This window comes from Cryptomeria japonica, chromosome 9 (genome assembly GCF_030272615.1).
Source record: "Cryptomeria japonica chromosome 9, Sugi_1.0, whole genome shotgun sequence".
Lineage (NCBI taxonomy): Eukaryota > Viridiplantae > Streptophyta > Pinopsida > Cupressales > Cupressaceae > Cryptomeria > Cryptomeria japonica.
Window position 1 is genome coordinate 86,115,845 of NC_081413.1, and position 12,835 is coordinate 86,128,679.

Genomic DNA, 12,835 nt, shown 5'->3' on the forward strand with positions numbered 1-12,835 from the left:
GAACAATTTGAGCCTCTTTTACTTCATGCAAGTTACAACAATTTTTGTTTTAACTTTTCATTTTACTGTGCATGTTTATACATGGATGAGAAAAGGAAAGAGAACCGTTTCAGAAATTTGCTGAATGATTTCCTCTGGCTCTTGCCCTGCACGATGGATATCACGAAGTACTCTTTTCACAAGGTCAAAATGTACACCTCCTGTCACTGACACACGAAGATCCAAAACGGGTCGAAGCCTTTCACTCAAGGCGTAAATGCCTTCCAAAATTACAATTCTTGATGAAGGGACTTCCAGTGTCCTGTACAAGGATTCATCAGTATAGTAAGCAGACATAATTAAAAATATAAGGCCATTCTTGTAATTAAATGAAGATATTATAAAAAGTTAGGATTCCACTGGAATTATTCTATAGATGTATTTCAAAGTTTGAGATATATTTTCAATGGAAAAGAGAGATGAAAGGATTGATAACCTGTAGCCTATGCGACAGCTCTGCTTGAAATCATAAACTGGTACTTGAACAGGCTTTCCGGCCTTCAAACCATGAATATTGTCAAGCAAAGTTTCATAATCTGTCAACCGTGGATCTGATTTGCCAAATGCAATTTCAATGTCATAATTTATATTTATTCAAGAGTCAAAAGTCACTCCTCCATAATTTAATTTCAATCTGCAAATTAAAGAGCACTGAAAATGATTCACAAAGGCAATAAAACATATTGAGTGATAGATCAGAAGATGGTAATTGGCTATGCAATTTTCAAGTATGGTTTGTCTTTCTGGAATGACAAACAATTTTGACACCTCATTTTAAATAAAGCTCAAGAATACAGTCTCCTGTAACCTTTGAAGAGAAAAACAGTTCAGTGGAATTTCTATCACTTGGTTTGAAGTTTAGTAACTACTTAATCTACTAGTAACACAGTTTGATGTGTTCATAATAAATGGCACCTGGCACTGTGTCCCCTGCTTTCTACCCACTTATTCTCTCTTTAGAGTCCCATTGATTATTTTTGTAGATTCTCCTACCAAAAGATGTCTACATAAGTTAAGAGTATACTGTATGCCAAGTCTCAACATGGCTGGGCAAGGCATTTATGAGCTCTCACAAATAGCAGCACTAAAATTCTAGCATAATACCCAAAAAATAATGGCCTGATGATAAAAGAGCTTCATGCTCTGAGAAATGTTCAAACCTTCATGGGTCATGTCGAATGGATACATGCATGTGGGTTATCCGTCCCAAGTGAAAAAAGGGAAGGAAGTGCTGCACACATGAGTTTCAGTCTCTAAGAAAGCAAACTGCAAGAGCAACAGAAGTATGAGTACATTGAATGGGTGCAGCATCAAGACCATAAGTCATAGTTATAGAGATGTAAAGGTAAAGATAAAGGTTGTTTTATAGGTCACTACCAAGTGGGAAGACATCCAGCAAAGGGGATCTCTGAAGCCATCCGTGAATCAGTAATAAAATCAAAATAACACCTGTTTTGTACGAAGGGATGGTACTATTCCATGTATCAAGGTTCAAAAAGTTCAGTAAGTTCAAGATGGTGAAAACTTTGCCAAAGTTCAAAGTTTCAAAAAGGTTTGAAAAGTTTTGAAGTTAATGAAATGTACAAAACAATGTAGAGAGAACATGAAAAATGATATATAAAAAATATATCAACGCCATTGTTCTGAGTATCTAAAAGTTCAATGCATACAACATTTACAGAGGCATTCTCTATCCAGTATCCATAATCTGTGGCTAAGAGCCAATACATTTTAAAATTACAATTTAATCATTTAAAAAAAAAGATTTGGTATATGCTCTTATCCATGATCATTAATACAACTAGTGCCAAACTCCTGTTCTATTGCGTCTGCACTGCCACTAAATAGACTGCAAATCACAGTTTCCAAAACAGAGAAGCTGAAAAACAATTTACATTACACAAATGAGGACTGATGCCAAAGTCAATGTGTTGAGCTAACACCAGCAGATTTGGCCCTAACAAAAAATCAAGGTTTGGAAAAAATCCATATTGTTCAGTCAAACCTTGTTCCTATGATACTCTGAATCTGGAACCTTATGAATTTAATGCTTCAAGTTCATATTCATGAAAACTTGACAATACCATTTGATGGCCAAGAACCTAGGTTTAATATTCACTCAAGTGGTGGTGGAATAATCCAGACAGCCCAAAACAATTTGACTGTCATCATATCTACTGAAATGTATAAAATGTTTGCATATGTGATAACCTTTGGCTTTGTGTTTGGAACTTCAACTTACATCCCTAATTGTTTTTTACATGTTTCATTTCCTTATGCTCCATATGGATTTTATATTGGTCTTTTACTGCTTGAGATAATATCTCTATTGCTTGTTTTTTCATGCAGTGCATGTTGAGTTTAATGCTATTCAAGCAATTTCCTAACTACTCATTTAAAAGCCAGATGAAATCATTACTTATGACAAGGTTCTTTGCAAAAGTTCTGCACAAATTGATGGAATTTTTTCAACCATAAACACACTCCAAGTGCAGGCTCAACATAACATTTCCAAAATTGAACAAAAAATAATTTACTGTTCTTGTAAATTGTGCCCCTCCATATACTTATTTCCTCCATAATCTAAGTATCCAACATTTTTGTATTTTGAATATTGCTACCTTTAAAAACATCTTACACTGTTTTCTAATACATAAGCCAACTCCAAAATCTAAGATCTCCCAAACAATGTATGCATACTAGGAGGATGCTAGACAAGCTTTTAAGGCACAATGAAGGCTGATGAGGTTGGCTATAATGGCTCAAAAATCCTTACTTTCTATTGGCTTATGAAATCAAAGAAATTACCACTTCCTACTTTTAAATCCATAGAAGCATACATATGGCACTATAGCATTTTCACAAAAAGTCATGCAAATACTTTCCAATAATGTATTAAATTAGCAGTGCTGCAGATATTCCCATTCTTATAATGCTTGGTAGTTCATAAAAAATAAATCTGTTCTTCTATAATAATATACTATAGAAATTGAAAGAGAAGTCACCATCAAAATTGCCATCAATAAGGCGGCTTGAATCATTGTAGTTATCCATTGAAATTGCAGCTATGCTGGGCATAAAACTGAGCATCTTTTCAGTGAACACGGTCTTTCCTGCACCAGATGGACCAGCCAGTCCTACAACTATGATGCCATCCATATGCTGAGTGAGGAGTTGGCATGCACGGATTACTATAAAGAATCCTTTCTCAAATGAAAGCAGTTCAGGAATTGGAGCAATTTCATATCGATCACAGTCCTTTCTCTTTACCAACTGCACTTGATCTCTCAAAAGTCCTGGCCTTCTTTGACTTGAAGGGGGCAAACTCTTACTTAGATTGTCCAAAGCCATTCTCAAATAGCCAGATTTCACTGCCTGTAACTTCCATTAAAATAATCCCACATAAAAGGTCAATATTAGACAGAGGTAATATTATTCAATATGGAAGCCTAAAGAAGGATTCTAACTCTGCAAAATCAAAAAAAATCAAGGACAGACTAAAGCAACACAGATAATATTGAATGTAAAAACAAAATATTGATACACAAACATAAACTTTACATGCTATAAAGTTAAAAACATATCTTGATTAGGATAATTTGGATCTATGAAATGATTATTCCCGAATTGAGCATAAACATAGATATTAACAATTGTTGAAGGAGAAAACAGAAATTTACAAATGAAAATATCCGTTGCTTATGAAAACAGAGAATTTACATTTCAAAAGTCCTGGCTTTTCTGACTTGAAGGGGATAAACGATTACTTAAATTTTCCAAATCAATTCAATAATCATATGAACAGTTCTAACTGCCTTAGATTTACATAGAATAATCCCACATAAATAGCTGGCATTAAATGTATTGTTTGTTTATTATGGAAACCTAGAGAAACTTTCTCAATCTGCAATAAAAAGTAATATAGGACAAGCTAAAGCAATACAGATGATAGCAAATGGAAAACAAAACATCAAAACACCAACATTATTAGAAATTGTATTACATTAGACACAACCTTACACTACACTTCATCACATATGTTTTTAGTACCTATGTTGACGATGTAATAACACCATAACAGCTGTGTTCCAACAAGTTTCTAGGACAGAGATGGTAAGGGAAAAGGGAATGCATTTCGAGAATGGATTGTTTGGGAGGCCACTTTTCAGGGGACAAGGAATGGCTATTAAAAAAAAAAGAAAATTCAAAAATATAGGAAATTTCAAAATTAATATAATATCATTGATAAGACATTCATCATATACATCACAGAACCTTGATACATAATATTAGACTTGAATCAAGATTTCACATGAGTTGAAAAACAAATTAACAAAATTTAATTGTTTTACTGTCAAGTTGCATATCTATTTACAACAGAATGCCCAAAGGTTGCAAGTTTCAACTACAAAATGACAGAAACGTAGAAAATATACGACTAACCCTAATCAGCATCTGCTAACACTATCAAAATCAGAGTTGAAATCTTGATCACTACAATGGAACCCCAACCAATCCCTCATATGCCTCCAATTCAACAATCTATGTAGCAGCCTCAACATCAACATCCCAACATGTAGCTAAAGTCTAATGCTACTCAGGACTGTGTTCATCCTAAAGCTGCAAGGCATTATGCACAGCCACTAACTTCTCCACTTCTCGAGAGGTAAGCCTATGTCTCTTGATAGTTTGAATGAAGCTATATGTGGACCAATTCCTCTTTGCAACAAAGGAACTAATAACCTATGAAAGAAATGAATGACAAGTATTCTCAACTTGGTACATCATTGCCATACCGCAACCACCATTCAATAGGGCAGGTTTAAGCTAGTGTATCTCTATCTGTCATCAAATCCGATATGTTGAATGCCGGACAAAGAAGATTGACAAAGGCTACCCACTATGTGTGAAGTAAAGTAGACTCATCAATATACATTTTTCAAAAAACATTTATGAGCTCTTCTTTCACCTATTCATCGTGAGTTGGAGGCACTCCCCCAAGCTTAGCTACATGCCATTTGGGAGTTAAAAGATAGATTGTCATATGAGCTGGGATGTTCGTAGTGTTGCACCACTGCATCGCAATTGACCTAATATGCTCCTCATAAAATCTCAATGTAGGACCCCTACTATGAATGGCCTACTTCATCTACCCAAGCATCCAGTTTGTTTCCATTTCAATTTGCACTTTTTAATGCTGTGTAGTAGAATCGCTTTTCAAGTTAAATGAGGAGAGGCAACTCACAGCAAAATAAAATTACCCTACAATGAATAACATGTAATTGCACTTATCTTTCTATAGTACCAAGAGTCAAAATTAGAATGGTAATGATTATGAGGTCAGAGTTGCCAATGCTTGGGAATTAAATCATCTCTTTCAGTCAGCCAGGCCTAAGTTAAATAAAAGAACCAACATTAGCTGGAGATTACCTCCCCAAAGGTGGGCCAAAATCAACTTTGATGGGGCGGCCAAAGGGAACCCTGGACCGGCTGGTTGCGGGGGAGTGTTGTGAGATCACAATGGTGACAGGCTGGACTCGGATTTTGTGATGCATTTGCTTTATGATCGGAGTCGAAGAAGTAACATTAATGATGACTCGAGCTATAATGACTCGGAGTGATTCTAGAATGATCAAAAGCTTTCCGATTAAGGCAGGTGGCCATAGAGTACATAATATAAAGTGCAAATTCATTTCGCATGTTTAGTGGGCAATTATTGGCATTATTTGGGCTCTATTTCTTGTTCTGCAAGCCGAGTGTTGTGAGAGCAATAGAAAGAAATTGAGGATGGGAGGCGCCAGAAAAAGGATTGAACCTCCTAGTTGCGTGAAGCTGAAGAAGGAACGTAAGTTGTGAAGGATTTTGGAGAAAGGGGGTTTTACCCCTTATATCGATAGGCTGCAGGGCTGTAACAAGGATGTTACGAATTACTTTGCCAAGCATTGGAAGGACGGGACCATTGTTCTCCATGGGCGGAAATTTTTCGTGGATGAAAGCCTCATTGCCCAAGTTACTAAGCTTTCCATGGATGGCATGAAATATTACAAGGATAGAGCGTATACGGAGCAGGTTGTGAAGGATTTTCCCAAGAAGGAAGCAAAGAGAGATAAAATTGTTAAAAAGACTGCCAGTTATTATTCCATTTCGGTGTTCAAGTCTTTCTGGCAGAAGATTTTAAAGGTAATTATGAAATACCTTACTTTAGATGGTCATTATACTAGAGTGTATGGGGATCATTTTGTGATCATGAATCACTTTCGTCATGGAGTGAAGATGTCATTCCCATTTTATCTTATGTTTGCCCTAAGAGCCAATTTTAATGACCACAAGAAGAACCCCTCTAAGTTCCTGTTGTGACATTTCACACATCGCCCCGTCAAAATGGGGACCCCCTCTTTTTCTTAGGGTTTTTTGCTTTCCTTGGTTAGGTTTTCTCTTTGCTTGCTAGGTTTTGGAGTGAAGTGAGTGGTCGCCTGGGCTAGGTAGATTAGGGTTTCTCTCTGAGAGCTCGTCTTAGGGTCTCTGTCAAGTTGAGTCCAGCCTGGTTTTGGGAAGTCCTTAGTTGTCTGCTTGGAGCCCTAGGTTTGACTTAGTGGATCTTTTCCTTTCAGGGGAATGAAAATGGATAGGATGATAGGTCTCAGGACAGGGTAGGTCTGGATTGGTGGTTTTCTTGTCAGAATCTGGTTTTCCTCCCAGTCAGAGTCGATTGAGCAGAGTCGGTGGTCAGAGAGAGATGGAAGTGGCGATTTCAGAAACTGATGAACAAATGCACTTGATGATGATTGAAGGAGTTTTGAAAAGATATGATCAAGGTTGTTGACTTTTGAGGCGTAATTGGGAAAGTTGATACATGTTTCACCTTGAAGAAGAGTTTTTAGACTTTGAAATGATGAAAGCCAGCCTGGGAGGAGATTTTCGCTACTGACCCTTGCAAAGGGTCCAGAGCGAAATCTTCCTTTCTTGCCTTCCTTTGGCCCTAAAAACCTAGTTGGACCTTGCTTAGACCAAGTTGGATGAGGAATTGCCTTGATTATGAAAGGAGGAAGATGATTTGATCAAATTTGGAAGAAAATGAGATGAACCAAGGTGAGAAACTAGCCCAGAATAGGATTTCGCTCCTGACCCTTCCAAAGGGTCCAAAGCGAAAATCCTTGAAGACCTCAATTTCTTCATTGTTCAAGACAAGTTTTTGATTTCTAAGGCATGCTTGGTGATGTTTTTGAATGTTTTAGCCTTGTAAAGATTGGAAGATGAAGGATTTTAGTCAAGAAGATGAATTTCGCTCCTGACCCTTCCAAAGGGTCCAGAGCGAAATTCTTGAAAACTCTCATTTTTCCCTTGGCTAAAGTCAGGATCTTGATGGAGATGCGTGAAGAAGGATCTATGTTTGCCTCTCAAAGAGAATTGGAGTTGAAAAGGTCAAGAGTCAAGCTCAAATCTTGACTTTCGCTCCTGACCCTTCCAAAGGGTCCAGAGCGAAAATCTTTGTAGCCCACATTTCCTTCCCAATTTTGGCTAAGTGTTGGTTTCTAGGGCATGTTTGAGGATGAATTGGTATGTTCTTGCCTTGAGATGGAATTGGTTGATTTTGAAGAGCAAGATTTTGGCCTAAAGGAGAATTTCGCTCCTGACCCTTCCAAAGGGTCCGGAGCGAAATTCATCATAAACTTCATTTGCTACCTTGGTTGAGCTTGAAACCTTGTCCTTCGGTGGAAAATGATCTAAGTTTGCTTCATGATGTGGTTTGAAGTTGGAAAAGTGAGTGATCAAGACTAGAATGAGATTTTCGCTCCTGACCCTTCCAAAGGGTCCAGAGCAAAAATCCTCTTAAAGCTCATTTCCTCCCTAGTTTGGCTAAATTTTGATTTGCAGGGTATCTTGAAAGGAAGGATGGACATCTTGTAGCCTTTGGAAATGTTTGGAAGCATTGAAATGTGAAGGATTTTGGACCAAAAGATGAATTTCGCTCCTGACCCTTCCAAAGGGTCCAGAGCGAAATTCCTAAAAACACTTATTTTTCATTGGAGGTCAAATCCTTGGTTTCTTATGGTGTGGATGGAAGAGAGATAGCATGCCTTTGCCTCTTGAGGTTGTTTTGAATTGGAGAAATGAAGAATTTAGCCCAAATCTTGATTTTCGCTCCTGACCCTTCCAAAGGGTCCAGAGTGAAAATCTCCCTAGGATGCATTTCCTCCTTTATTTGGCAAAAATTTGATGTCCAAGGCATGATGAGAAGGAGAATGAACATGACCTTGCCTTTGAGAGTGTTTGGTAGCTATGAAAATGAAGGATTTTAGCCAAGAAAGGAAATTTCGCTCCTGACCCTTCCAAAGGGTCCAGAGCGAAATTCCTTACAAGCCTACGTTTGACCTTTCTTAGGCTTAAAACCTTGTTCCTAGGGCGAAGAAAGATGAGATTCTACCTTGCAATGAAGTTTCAAGTTGAGAGAATGATGATTTTTGGTGAAAGATGAGATTTTCGCTCCTGACCCTTCCAAAGGGTCTAGAGAGAATTTTCTCAAAACCTCTCTTTGCTATCAACTTTGTGCTGGATCAAGTGTGGGCTAAGGTAAAATCAAGAAGGAGATGTCCCTAAGAGTGACTTCAAGTTGCTAGAAATCATTGAAACTAAAGGAATTGAACAAAAACAAGATTTTCGCTCCTGACCCTTCCAAAGGGTCCAGAGCGAAAATCTTAAAATCACCTTGTTTTCCTTACAAAATCAAGTCAACTTTGACTCTTTATGGTTTGGATGAGTGTGAGGAGAGGTGTTCTTGCCCTGTTGAAGTTGATTGAGGACAAATGATGAAGGAGTAAGCTCAAGTCAAGATTTTTGCTCCTGACCCTTCCAAAGGGTCCAGAGCGAAAATCCCAAGTCCACCTACTTTCTTTGCAAGACAAGTTAAAATTTTGATTTTTATGGCCTAGAGAGGAGTGAGGCGAGGTGTCCTAAGTCTTGGAGGTGATTTGAGGTTGAAAGGATGAGGAAATAACCCTAAAACAAGATTTTCGCTCCTGACCCTTCCAAAGGGTCCAGAGCGAAAATCCTAAAATCTACCTATTCCTTTCAAATTTGTGTCAAGCCATGCCTAGACCAAGGTGAAAGATGCCCTTGAGATTACCTTTGAGTTGATTGTTGTCTCCAAAATGATGATTTTGGGCTAAGAGGAAGAAATTCGCTCCTAACCCTTCCAAAGGATCCAAGGCAAAAATTCTTCAATCACCTTTTTCTCCTTGCAAAATCAAGTCAAACTTAGGTCGGATGAGAGAAGAGAAGGGTTTCCTTGCCTTGTGAAGTGATTTGAAGTTGAAATGATGGAGAAGTGAGCTACAAACAAGAAATTCGCTCCTGACCCTTCCAAAGGGTCAAGAGCGAAAAAACCTAAAACCACCTTTTTCCTCAAGATTTGAGTGAAGTCAGGCCTAAACAAGGGTGAGAGATACCATTTGGATTGCCTTGGATAGACTCTTGACCATCAAAGATGCATATTTTGAGCTAAAATTGGAATTTTGCTCCTAACCCTTCCAAAGGGTCCAGAGCGAAATTCTGGATGGGTCCTGTCCCTGGCTAGGTTTTGAGCAAATTTGACCTTTTTGGCCTTGTGAGGATCAAACCAATACTACCAAGTTGAGATTGCCAAGTTGAGAATGGACCTTGGAGATTTTGCCTTAGAGAAGGTTGTTGATCAAACAAAGGTGAGTTGTGACCTAAAGGGTGAATTTCGCTCCTGACCCTTCCAAAGGGTCCAGAGCGAAATTCCCATTCTCACCTAATTTACCCATGTGAAAGGCTAAAAAGTTGCAATCCTAGGTTTTGTTAAGCCAAAACAAGCGTTTGTTCACCTTCCAGAGGATTTTGGAGAGAAAAATGGGGTATTTAAGGCCTAATCAAGAAAATCGCTCCTGAGCCTTCCAAAGGGTCCAGGGCGAAATCCTTGAGGATACCTATTATTCACCTTGTTTAGACTAAGTCAAAAGCAAATTGCAAAATTATGATGATAAGAGCATGAAGTGATGGCAAATCTAGGTTGTAAGGATTTTGATTAATGAAGTGAACAAAACCTAGATAAAAAGTTCAAGCAAGCCTCCTTGGAGAGACCTAAACTATGAACATTCTAGTGCCTAAGGAGAATGAAAATTCATCAAACCTTGATCCAGCTTTAGCATTCACTAAGCTAGCCTATATCTTTTCATTAAATTTGCCAATTAAACACATTTGGGAGACTAAGACAAATTCGCATAAATTGAGGCACTTATAAATTGATCAATTAATTTTTCTAAGCCTTGAAATAAATGAAGAATCCACCTTAGCTTTGAAATTAATTTAAAAAAATTTTAAAATCACACTTGAGCGCTCATAATTCATTATTTTGCCTTTGCAAACAAGTCGGCCATGCTTATAGAGGAGTTTTATTTTATTTTATTTAAGCCTTTACCAAGTCGGCCTAGAGGCAAAATAAGGTGAGCGCCCTATAAAGGGAAGGTGTGTTTTGAAAATTTTAAATCATTCATTCATTTTCCCTTGTGCGAATTTGAAGAGCAGATTTGGAGATGCGAAATTGAGCAGGTTGGAGGATAATTTCCAGATCTTGAAGGCTAGTTGAAGGTGAATTTCTGATTGAGAAGCTGATTGAAGGCGAATTTCCAGATTTTGAAGGAGGCTTGAAGGCTGATTGAAGGTTAATTCATCCAAAGGAGGAGTCTAAAATTCAGATCAAACATCTTTGTCCAGCAAATTCTCATTTTCCTTTATTCATTTTTCAAAGGTTGATAGCTAAAAATCAAGGAAGAGGTATGTATAATCAGATTTTTGAAAGTTTATTCAAGATTTAGTTTGATTTTCCATATCAATCTTTTGAAAGTCTAAGTACAATCTGATTTCAATTCTCAATTAATATTAATTTGAAAATTCATAATTCTAGGATTTATCGCATTATTTTCAAATTAATATTTAGTTAATTCCTTGAAAAGACTTAAATCTCGTACCTTAAGGTATTATGCTCAAACCCTAACTTTAAGCTTTTGTGCAGGTATCAAATGACGACCCCCAGGACCAGTGGATCCACTTCCCGGCAGGCTCTCATTAAGGAGGATCAAAAGAATGATGAATTGGAAACCAGGATCGTGTACAAGTGGAGCAATATCGGAGACACCAATCTAGGAAACTTCAATGTGAAGAAGTTTCGAGAAGCGCCCTACATTGGCAAACCGTCACCCGTTGCAAAGAAGATAATTGAGAGTGGCATCATCAAGGCCACAGGTTTCCCTCCTACAGTCAAGTGTCATGAATTGATGATCGAGTGTGCCCGGCACTATGATTCACACTCAAAGACGATCGTAGCCAAGGATGGAACTATCTTAGCCTACCTTTCAGAGGAAGCTATAAGCGAAGCTTTTCATCTCCCAGAGCGTAGAGACATGATCTACAAAAGTCTAGAAGGAGCTAGGTCTATCTATGAGGATGATCCTGATTCCTATTTAAACTTCATCAACAAGAATTGGTTACTCAAGAGCAGACCTCGCCTGAACAAGATTCCCAATACACCACGCAGAATTGATTTCCAAAAAGAATTCAAGGACTTGATAACCTTGCTCAATCAAGTTACAGGTGCTTCTCAAGCTTTCTTCTTCGACAAGTGGATGTTCTTCTTCATACAAGTGATCGTCCAAGGAAAGGGAATGCTTAATTGAGCTAGAAACATTAGCAACAACCTGGACGTGCAGTTGAGAAGGCTAAATCCTACCAAGTCATTTCACATGAGTTCATATGTTATGTATGCCTTGATCAAAAGTTTTGAATATGCAGGGCTACCTCACAGAGGAGTTGTGTTGATGTGTTTTTTATGCACATGCGAACACAGAATAAAATACCTAAAGGGTACCTTATCCTCTCTTGAATAAAGTCTCCGAATGCTGAAGATGTCGCGAAAAGGATCAATCGGGATGACTTCAAGGTTCTTTGTATGTAGGATCTCTACATGTGGATAAGCTCTCTGTGGTATGATGTGATTTTGCTGGAATCACAAGGGGACTTACACTTGACGACCTAAACGTCTGTTTTGCTGGAATCACAGGATTTCACTGGCCTAGATTTTGAAAAAAGGAAAAAGGACGAGGGTGAGGAAAGGATCTAATTCTGATACTAAGAAATGTAGGAGCAATGATTGATCTTTGATGAAATTCTAACTAAATCTTGTTTTGACATCGCAGGACCATCTCCACAAGGTTAGTGCGATCTTCGGAGGAAAGCTTTATGATGTTCAAATCATCGCTACAGGCATAGACACCATCAAGCTGATGCATATCAGTGAAGAAGCGACAATTGAAGTTGAGCTTAAGCTGAATGATTCCAGTTGACTACACAAGGCAAGTCTGCAATCGACAAACTGCTAGTAGTATGGAAAGACAAATTTCACCATCAATCAAACACATTTCTTCCACTCATCTAATAACATGAAATCAAATCTGAGAAGTATAGAGACCATGCAAATTGTTGAATCGACCCATAGATTTCACCATTTCTTCAATGAAGTTTTACAAGTCTTTTACAACATCTTGGCAACAATCTTTGCCTTCTCTCTCTATTCTATTCTAAGTGCTATTCTATCAACTGACTATCCACTATTAGCTAACTATTCACCTTCTAACTACTAACTAACTATTGTTGACTCCTATTCACTAACTATTAGCTTTCTATTATCCTTTACAAATGAAGAGTCGGGGCTTATATAGTGCCCTCAATACCATTCAATGCCTTAGATCAATTTGAGATCAATGGCCAAGATTTTACAATG

General features: G+C 37.9%; 1 protein-coding gene across 3 annotated transcripts in view; it reads right to left on the reverse strand.

Moving 5' to 3' along the window:
• LOC131053051 (inorganic pyrophosphatase TTM1) overlaps positions 1-12,835 on the reverse strand; it is a 123,121-nt gene that overhangs the window by 90,921 nt on the left and 19,365 nt on the right. For all 3 annotated transcript variants that reach the window (XM_057987648.2, XM_057987646.2, XM_057987647.2), the window contains exons 2-4: positions 3,045-3,414; positions 476-590; positions 106-301 (exon numbers count right to left, since the gene is read on the reverse strand). In XM_057987648.2, coding sequence (XP_057843631.2) covers positions 106-301; positions 476-590; positions 3,045-3,390 — 657 coding nt within the window. In that variant the 5' untranslated portion in view covers positions 3,391-3,414. The remainder of the gene's footprint in view (positions 1-105; positions 302-475; positions 591-3,044; positions 3,415-12,835) is intronic.